At 36.1% G+C, this 10,759-nt stretch overlaps 1 protein-coding gene across 1 annotated transcript; it reads right to left on the bottom strand.

Moving 5' to 3' along the window:
- Positions 1-1,813: 1,813 nt before the first annotated feature.
- On the bottom strand, positions 1,814-2,380 carry LOC110573140 (glycine cleavage system H protein, mitochondrial-like). The gene has a single exon (XM_021681559.1). The coding sequence runs from the start codon at positions 2,378-2,380 to the stop codon at positions 1,814-1,816; it is 567 nt and encodes a 188-aa protein (XP_021537234.1).
- Positions 2,381-10,759: the final 8,379 nt, after the last annotated feature.

Below are 10,759 nucleotides of genomic sequence, written 5' to 3' on the forward strand. Positions count from 1 at the left end.
AAAATCAAGAGTTGGACCCTTAACCAACTGAGCCACCCAGGCACTGCAGTCTATGATCCATTTTAATTTTTGTGTATGGTGTGAGATAGAAATCCAGCTTCATTTTTTTGCATGTGGATATACAGTTTTCCCAGTACATTTGTTGAAGATAATATTTTCTCCAATGAATTGTCTTGAAACCCTTGTTAAAATCAATCAACCATAAATAAAAGGGTTTATTTGTAAACTCTCAATTCTATTCCATCGATCTATTTTCGAGTCTGTACCATACTCTCTTGACAACTGTAACTTTGTAGTGAGATGAAAACTGAATCCTCCCACTTTGACCTTCTTCAAGATTTTTTCCTTTGAAACAAATAGCAAATTGAAATAGTTTATTTCTTCCAATGTGGATGCCCATTATTTTTTCTTCTTGCCTAATTTTTATGACTACAACCACTTGTACGATATTGGAAAGAAGTAGCAATAGCAGGTATTCTCATCTTATCACTGATCATATGAGGAAAGCATTCAGCCTTTCTCTAGTATGTATTATGCTAGCTGTGGGTTTTTCATAGTGTGTATCAGGTTGAAGGAGTTCTTTCTATTCCTAGTTTGTTGAGTGTTTTTTTTTTTTTAAAGATTTTATTTATTTATTCATGAGAGACAGAGAGAGAGAGAGAGAGACAGAGGGAGAAGCAGGCTCCCAAGGAGCAGGGAGCCTGATGTGGGACTCGATCCCAGGACCCTGGGATCATGACCTGAGCCGAAGGCAGACGCTTAACCATCTGAGCCACCCAGGCGCCCTTGTTGAGTGTTTTTATCACCAAAGGCCACTGAATTACCTCAAATGACTTTTTTTCCCCAACTATTGAGGTGATTATGTGTTTTAATTCTTTATTCTATTAATATGGTATATTAAATTTATTGTTTTGGGATGTTTAACCAACCTTGCATTACTGGGATAAATCTTAATTGGTCGTAGTGTATAATCCTTTTTATATGTTGATGTGTTTGGTTTGCTATTCTTTTCTTTTCTTTTCTTTTTTTTTTTTTCTGCTTTCTTTTTGATTATATTAAAGATGACCAAAAATGGTACTTAATGCTACCAGGCAATTAGGACTTTAAGAAAAACCAGATTTGTGACTAAAAGGAAACATTTTCTTGGAAACTTTCATTGTTACGGCTTAAATTTCCTTTTAAAAAAATAACTTTCCGTAAGTTAAAATTAGCATTTTCACAAATACTAGCAGAGTCACTACATGAAATATTAAGAGTAAAACAAAAAACATGAATAACGAAGAAGTTCAATGTTTTATTATTAAACTATCTTCCTGCAAGGCTGTTGCTTCATTGTATAAAAATAGCACCAACAAGTGCAGTATATTGCAAAATTAAGGTAGTGTTGTTCTTTATCTGACACATTACAACTAACAAACCTTTCTCTACTGCCAGTTATTTCCAATGGAAAGATTATTTAAGCATTTTGACCCCCATCCAGGGATAGATGTAAGCTTAAGGCTTAAGGTAACAATGTCATCCTTGAATTACATAATTTTTATAACTAGTTTTTAACCAAAGATAATTTCAGGATTCTGAATATTATAACTGGAGCATAAAAATCAGAGGGTGTTGCAAAACAGATGCATGTTGTGTTTTTCTGCAATCATTATGAAGTTAAGGGGTATTTTCTTCCATTAGCATTGTTACAAGTAGTTTCTTTCTCCACTGGTATTGCTAATAGTTGCTATTTTAAATCCTCTGTGTACCACTAATCTGAAACAACTATGCTAGATTAAGTTGTTTCATACTAGTTTATTTAGGGGTTCCATTTTCACTCAATAGATTTTATGTATTTCTCATATGCTTCTTCACTCACTAATTCATCCAGTTCTGAAGGATTACTGAGTGCTATCTTGATCAGCCAACCATCTTCATAACAAGATTTGTTGACAAGTCCTGGATTTTCTGCAAGAGCTTCATTAATTTCAGTTACTTCTGATAGAGAATAGAGTTCACCAGCAGCTTTCACACTTTCCAAAGCACCAAACTCATCTTGTTTGTTCAGTTTTGTCCCAACTTCAGGCTGACTACAGTAAACAACATCTCCCAAAGCTTCCTGTCCAAAATTGCTGATTCCCACTGTTCCAATACCATTTTCTGTTGTTATCCATTCATGTTTGTCTGTGAATTTAGGCACGGAGAGCAGAGCGGAGCCCGAGCGCAGGGTCCGGACCCTGCCCGCCCTCAGCCCCCCGGGCAGCCGCAAGCAGGTCACAGCGGGCGCGGAGGCGACGCTCAGACTGCAGGGCGCACGCTCCGCCCCACACCGCCCCGCAGCGCCAAGTTGCATTTGTATTACCTTTGTCTGGTTTCGGTACTGGGAAAATACTGGCCTCATAACATGGATTAGGTAGTGTTACTTCCTTTTCTAATTTTTTTGGAAACATTTGTAAAAGACTGGTCATCATTTGTCTTTAAATGTTTGATACAATTTACCAGTGAAGCCATCTAGGCCTGCCTTTTCTTTGTTGAAGTTTTAAAATTACTATTTCAATTTTGTTGCCTGTTGTAGGTCTTTTTAAATTATCTTTTCTTCTTGAGTAAATTCTGTTAGTTTCTGTCTTTCTAGAAATTTGTCCATTTCAGTGAAGTTATCTAATACAATGGCATATGACTATTCATAGTATTCCCTTATTACAACTTTTATTACTGTACAATCAGTAGTGGTGTCTCTTTTTCATCCCTGATTGTAGTAATTTGAGTTTTCTTTCTCCCTCCTTCCCTCCCTGTCTCTCTCTCTCTCTCTCTCTCGGTGACTCTAGCTAAAGGTGTATCAATTTTGTTTGATCCTTTCAAAAAAACAACTTTTGATCTCATTGCTTTTTCTCTATCTTTTATTTTATTTCTTTCTACTGTAATCTTATTATTCCTTTCTTTCTGCTTGCTTTGAGTCAGTTTGCTCTTTTTTCTGTACTTCATAACCTGGGAAATGAGGTTATTAATTTGAGATTTCTTTTTTTTTTTTTACATATGAGTTTATAGCTATAAATTTCCCTCGAAGCACTGTTATCTGCTTCCTGTAAATTTTGGTATGTTGTGTTTTCATTTTCATTCCTCAAATTATTTTGTAACTTCCCTATGTTTTTTTCATTAACCTATTGGGTTATTTAAAAGAGCGTTATTTAATTTCCACATAGTTGTGAATTTCCAAAATTTTCTTCTGTTGTTGATGTCTAATTTAATTCCACTGTGGTTGGAGAACACATTTTGTATAATTTCAGTCCTTTTAAATTTATTCAGGTTGGTCTTATGACCTAGCATATGGTCTTGCCTTGAAAAGAATATATGTTCTGCTACTGTTGTGTAGAGTCTTCCAGAGAGGTCTTTTAGTTCCCATTGATTTACAGTGTATTGAAGTTGTTATTCAAAGAGGAGGATCTTTTCTCCTGGTTGTTCTTTCCATTATTGCATGTAGGTGTTGAAGTCTCTGATACTGTATTTTAATGTCTGTTTCTTTCTTCAATTCTATTAGATTTTTCTTCATGTATTTTGGAGCTCTGTGCTGAAATACATTTCTGCTTAGTATCATCTCCTTCATATATTGACCTGGACAATATCAAATATTCTTCTTTGCCTATAGTAACAATTTTTATCTTAGAGTCTATTTTCTTATATTAGTATCTCACTCCAGTTCTTTTTTGGCTACCTTTTGCATAAATTATATTTTTCTAACTTGTTTCTTTTAACTTGTGTCTTTTAATATAAAGCATGTTTTTTTAGATTGCCTATATTTGGATCTTATTTTTTCCCATTCTGCCAATTTCAGACATTTGATTGGCGAACATGTTTTCATTTAATGTAATTACTGATAAGGGAGGATTTATGTCTGTCATTTGCTATATGTTTTCTATATGTCTTATGTCTTCTTTATTCCTTAATTCCTGGTTTCTTTTTTGTTAAGTTGATATTTTCTAGTGTACCTTTTTTCATTCCTTTGTTTTACTTTTATTGTATTTTTAGGTATTTTCTGAGTGAGTGATCGCCCTGGGGATTACACTAAGCACCCTAACTTAAAACAATCCAGTTAGTATTAATATTAATTTAATTTTAGTAGTATATAATACTTTGCTCCAATGTTTCAGTTCCCTCCCCACTCCTTTGTACAATTATTGTCATCCAAATTACATTTTTACGTTATAAGCCTATAAACAATTTTAAAATTATTGCTTTATGCAGTTGCCTTTTAAAATAGATTGGATAGGGGCGCCTGGGTGGCTCAGTCGTTAAGTGTCTGCCTTCGGCTCAGGTCATGGTCCCAGGGTTCTGGGATCGAGCCCCACATCGGGCTCTCTGCTCAGTGGGAAGCCTGCTTCTCCCTCTCCCACTCCCCCTGCTTGTGTTCCCTCTCTCGCTGTGTCTCTCTCTGTCAAATAAATAAAATCTTAAAAAAAAAAAAATAGATTGGATAAGTAAAGTGTTACAAGTAAAATATGTTTATATTGTTGCTCATAATCCCTATATATTACTTCTCTTGGTGCTCTTTATATTTTTGTGTGGATTTGAGTTACCATTCAGTGTGTTTTCATTTCACTCTGAAGGACTTCCTTTACTATTTTTTTTCTTTTTGTGGGATAGGCCTGGAAGTTATAAATTCTCTGTTTTTATTTTTCTGAAAATGTCATAATTTTTCACTCAATTTTGAAGAATTTAGCTACCTATAGAAATCTTGATTGATGGTGGTTTTCTTTCAATACTTTGATGATGTCATCCCACTGTCTTCTGGTCACCATGGTTTCTTTTTTTTTTTTTTAAGATTTTATTTATTTATTTGAAAAAGAGAGAGAGTATGAGCAGGGAGAGGAGCAAAGGGAGAGGGAGAAACAGACTCCCTGCTGAGTGGAGAGCCTGATGTAGGGCTTAATCCCAGGACCCTGATCTCATGACCTGAGCTGAAGTCAGATGCTTAACTGACTGAGCCACCCAGGCGCCCCTCACCATGGTTTCTAAAAAAAAAAAAAAAAAAAAAAAATCATTCTAGTCCTTGTAAAGATCCCTTGTCTGTGGTGTCATTTTTTTTTCTTGCTCTTTTCAACATTTTCTCTTTGTCTTTGATTTCATGATATGTCTATGATATGTTTAGGTATGGATCTCTCTGATTTACTTTACTTGGAGTTTGCTGAGCTTCTTGAATGTGTTGATTTTTTTTTTATCAATCTGAGAAGTTTTTGGTCATTATTTATTCAAATATCTTTCTGCCTCTTTCTCTATCCCTTTTCTGGGGCTCCAATTACACATATATTGATACACTTAATAGTTTCCAACAAATCTCTGACAGTGTTTATTTTTATTTATTCTTTTTTCTTCCAGCTCCTCTGTCTAGATAATATCTATTGGCTTCTTTAAGCTCACTAATCCTTCTGCAAGCTCAAATCTGTTCTTAAGCTCCTCCAGTGATTATTTATTTCAGTTATTGTACTTTTTAATTCCAGAGTTTTTATTTTTTAAAAAAATAATTTTGTCCCTATACCGATGTTCTTTATTTGGTCAGACATCATTGTCATACTTTTTTTTTTGTTTTCTTTTAGCTCTTTAGACATAATTTCCTTCAGTTATTTGAGCACATTGTATTTATAATTGCTGATTTAAAGACTTTGTCTACTAAGTCCACAATCTGGGTACTTTCAAGGACATTCTCTTTTTTGTTTGTTTGTTTGGTTTGGTTTGATTCCTTTCCTGTGTATGTGATATATTTTCTTGTTTCCTTGCATTCCTCATGATTTTTGTTGAAAACTAGACATTTAGATAATATGTTATTTCAATTCTAGTATCGGATTCCTCTGTCCCCAAGGTTTGCTGTTGCTGGTGTGGTGTTGTTGCTGTTGTTTTCTTATTGGTGCTTATTTGTTTAGTAACTTTCCTGAACTAATTATAGATTCTGTGTTCTCTGCAATGTGTGGCCCCTGAGTTGAGTCTTCTGCTAGCTTTTTTTTTTTTCTTAAGTTCTTGTTTTTATTTTTAAATCTGGCTTCTTAGGGGTCATGCTTGGGATCAATATAATTTAAAGGTCAGGCAATAACTGGTCAGAGTTTCTTAAATGCCTTTCTTTTATATTTATACCCTTTGCCAAATGGATCTATATGAGAATGCAAACCTTCAAACTACAGTTTACAAGGCAGATTTAGCTTTCACTTCCTGTTTATTCAAACCCTCCAAGTCAGTCAGAGGGAGTGCCCAGTGACTTCTTTCCTAGATTTTTCCTGGGCTTTCTCACAGCTGTTTAGTCTCCAAGAAACATGTGGAAACTTTTCAAAATTCCTTATGATTTTCTAGTTCTGTTGGATTTTCTTTTTAAATTTCCAGCCAGCCTCTTGTTGGCCTCAACTGAAATCACAGCTTCAGGCAGCTGAGATGTTGCTGGGACTTGCCTTTGTTTTGGTAAGAACCTGGGGGTAGACTTCCTCTTTCCCACTTTCACTGAGCTGAGCTCTGGATCAAATCACATAGCCACCATGCTCTGAGAATAGAGATTTGCCAGGGAGCTGCAAGTTTGGATAAAACATTGGCAATATTGTGGGGATGGTGTTTTTAAAGAAGCTCTAAGTAGGTCATATCTCTCCATTGTCTGCTTTTGGCTATCACACCACTAATAACAATAGCCCCAAGTTAAACCTTCACAGACTTGCCTGCCCTAACATAACTGAAATTTAGTAGTTTCTCTTTGATAAATGATTTTCAGGTTGTTCTGTGGTGTTGGTGAATTGACAAGTGTATTGTTAAATGATTAGTTTTAGTTGTTTTGCCTGTATTTTTGTTGTTTTAGAGGGAGAGTAAGGTCACCAAGGTTTTCACTCCGTTATTCCAGAAATTGATGTCCTCATATAACTTATAAATATGATTTGGCATGTTATTTAATTAACCTATCATATGTCTTAAATTTACAGCAGATATATATAGTCTACCACACACACTCACAGCTAGATGCAGGGCCGGTATCTCAGGTCATGGCAACCACATTCTATGCCAGAAAACTGACACTTCCAGTGACGAGTGTCTAAAAACCTGTAACTTCAAAATCTGATACATTCACCCTTTATAAGAAATAATAATAAGAAGAAATCTCTCAGTGATAAGACAGAGGCAGAGGGAAAGTAAAAGGTGAGTTTCATGAACACTTGGTAATTGGGTCACCTATCCTCACCTTTCCTCCTAGAAAGTCCCATTTAACTATTGCTGTGTAACAAACTACATCCAACATAATGACATAAAACAACCACAATTTTCTTAATGTTAAAACTTCAGGCAGGGATCAGCTAGGATATACCATACAGCATAGGGTAGCTGGTGGCTTGTCTGGTACGGTGGTTCGGCAATGGCATTATTCAATGCTCAGTGCCTTTGTCGAATGACTAGAAGGCTGGGCTCTGCTCAATCACTGTCTTTCTATCCATCAAGTCTCAAGGTTTCTCCATATGGTCTCTCCTGCAGGGTAGTCAGACTTCTTAACTTCATAGATCCGAGGTCTCCAGAGGGCAAGACTAATGCTTTTAAAAGCTATGCCCAGAATGAGTTTAGTATCACTTTCACTGACTTTATAGTCAAAGCAGTCACAGACCAGCCCATGATGAAGGAGAGATAAAATGGAACTCACCTCTTTTTTTTTTAGTTTTTTTAAATTATGTTATGTTAATCACCATACATTACATCATCAGTTTTTGACGTAGTGTTCCATGATTCATTGTTTGTGCATAACACCCAGTGCTCCATGCAGAATGTGCCCTCTTTAATACCCAACACCAGGCTAACCCATCCTCCCACCTCCCTCCCCTCTAGAACCCTCAGTTTGTTTTTCAGAGTCCATAGTCTCTCATGTGGAACTCACCTCTTGAAGGGAAGAATTTGATGCCATCTTTAATCCGCCACATAGCCTGTCTCTGTTTGAAAATGAGATACAAAGAAGTTAGCAAATCCCTGGGCTTGAGAATGAACGCATCTCTGGGAATTTCTCATTTAAAGGGCTTCTGAGACATTCTTAATAAACCAGAGAATTCGGTTTCTGCAGTCAGACATTTTCTAGATTCATTGAGTGTGACAATGGCATTCCCTTTGGAGAATTACTAAAGCGTCAGCAACAGTAGGATGAAGCCTGCCCTTTTCAAAGATATAAGGGGACATAGCCACACAGCATTTGACGAGATTTCCAAAGATGATGTATCTTTTTAAGAATCCATCAGGTACACTCTTTGCTGTACCCATAACAGCAAGTGCATCATCCCTGACATACAGTATTGGTGTAAATGTTATTTTTCCTCCGCTGATGGACCACCTAACAGTACAATCTCCCCAGCTCAGCTCCTAGGATAACAAAGCCTTTAGGAGGAGGGTGACTTCACTTCCTTAATGCTCCTTTGCTGGATTTTCTTAATGTTCCATCTCTTTTCACACCCATCTGTACTGGACCTGGATGCTTGTCTTGATTAACTCACAAGTTTTGTCCATTACTTAACTCTCCACTCTTTCCTTTTCTAATCCTGGGGTATCTTACCATGAATATATTCACATATTTCTAATCTTAAAATGGAAAAGGGCTCTAATACTCCACTTCCACTGACCATCTCAAATGTAGTACATACTTTGAAATAAAAATAGAGGTCTATTTATTGATTGTCTTGTAGGGGGAAACAGATATCCACCTGACAGTATCCACTTTTTGATTCTTAATACAAAAGATCATGTCCCTTCTTGGACAGTAGCATTAATTTCCCAAAGGCTAGTTTTCTGTGTGGCAGGAGGGAGGTAGATCTCAGAAACACAAGAAGCAAATTCATCCCCACCCACCACTGAAACTTCCATGCTTCAAAAGTGACTAATCTTTTCAAGGAGATGATACTGGTAGCACTTGTAGTAGACTGGAAGCAAAAATATCACAAGTATAACATTAAATAGTAGATAGTGTTTAATATTGAACTTTTACTATGTTGAAGGCATTGTACTCTGTACTGAGTACGTAATAGAAGGCAAAATAAATATGCTTCCTAAAATCATGGAGTTGAAAATGTAATAAGAAGAAAAACAATGGCACACTAGAGACACTGATAAGAGGTCCGTGTGACTGAGGTAGAGAGAGCAGAGGGGAAAGTGCAATAAGGCCAGGCTCAAGAGGAAAGTATATGCCGAGCCATGCACAGCCTGTAGGCCATGGTAGGTATTTTGTTGTTATCATAAGTAAATTGGATATCCACATAAGAATGGCATAGTTATAGTTACATTTGAGGGCAAAAAAAAAAAAATCATTCTATCTGAAATGTAGAAGATGGATTTAATTGGTGCCAGATGGCTCTTGAGAAGACCAATTACAGATAATATTATTTTTCAAAGACATGTAATGGGTTAAAATCCATAGTAGTTGATGATTGCTTGAAAGTATGGAATATGATAAGGAGATAGAGATGTTAAAAACTGCTACAAGAAATTTAAAGTTGACTCAATTCACTTAAAATTACTTGATGCTAGATCAGATATAGTGGAGGTACAGAGAAAAGGAGAAAAAGTGTTAAGAGACTGCACAGTTTCTATCTTGAGCAAGAAAATAAATGGTGACCCCATTCTCTGAGACTGAGAACTCTGAATGGAATTTGACTTGAAAGGAAAGATCTCCTTTGGGTATGTTCTTTGTGACATTTGGAAGGAGACGCTAGTTGGACATATGTGGAAATAAAAAGAGCAGTTTTGACCTGAGGTGTAAACGTAACAGTCATTAGGTTATAAATGGTAACAGAAGCCATGGCCATAGTCAGGATGGCCTGAAAAATACATAGTGTGAACGTGAACAAGTAAAATGGAAACCTTCATTATTAAGTATTTTAACATGAGCTTATGAAAGGATAGAGAAGGACCACAGATAGTTAGAAAGCATGAGCTGTCAGAGGCAAAGGAGACAAAATGTTTCAAGAAAAATGTGGGCAATAGAGTGGCCAATAGTCTCTGCTCATAAGTCAAGACAAAGAAGACTGATTAAAAGCCCACTGGATTTAGTAGCATCAAGATAATTGGGAAACTAACAAGAACAGTTTCTAAGGAGTGGTGTAAATAGAAGCCAGATTGGGGTGACTTGAGAAAATAATAGGAAGCAAAGAAATGGAGACTGCCTGTGTAACAATGATTTTTAAGGCAATTGGCTATGAGAGTGAGGAGAAATGCAAGGTGGTAGTTGGAGAGAATTGTTGCATTTAAAACAACAGTGTCTTAAGTATGAACATGTTCAATAGTTGATGGGATGGATTTATTGGAAGGCAGAAATTCCATAGAAAGGTGAAACATAAATAATTTATAGTGTAAGGATCCTAGGAAGATGGAGATGGGATGCTAATCACAGGAAGAAGCACATCCTCTACAATGTAGAAAGAGATAATGGAAAACATGGTTTAATCTACAGAAGTAAGAGCAAAAGTTTGAATAAATTCCAAGTGAGTTCAGTTTTCTCTGAAGTAGGTGGCCAGATATAAGTGGAGTTTATGTCTAAAATATTTGTGACGTTGCAACATGACTGTAGCTAACACTGCTGTATGATATATAGGGAAGTTGTTCAGAGAATAAATCCTAAGAGTTCTCATCACAAGGAGAAATTTTTTCTTTATTTTTTCTTCTTTGTTTTCTTTTTATCATTCCTATATGAGAAGACGGATGTTAGCTGAACCTATTGTGATAATCACTTCACAATATATGTAAATCAAACCATTATACTGTGTGCCTTCAAGTTTTATGATGATGGGTATCAATT

The sequence above is a fragment of the Neomonachus schauinslandi genome, chromosome 2, assembly GCF_002201575.2.
Source record: "Neomonachus schauinslandi chromosome 2, ASM220157v2, whole genome shotgun sequence".
NCBI classification, from domain to species: domain Eukaryota; kingdom Metazoa; phylum Chordata; class Mammalia; order Carnivora; family Phocidae; genus Neomonachus; species Neomonachus schauinslandi.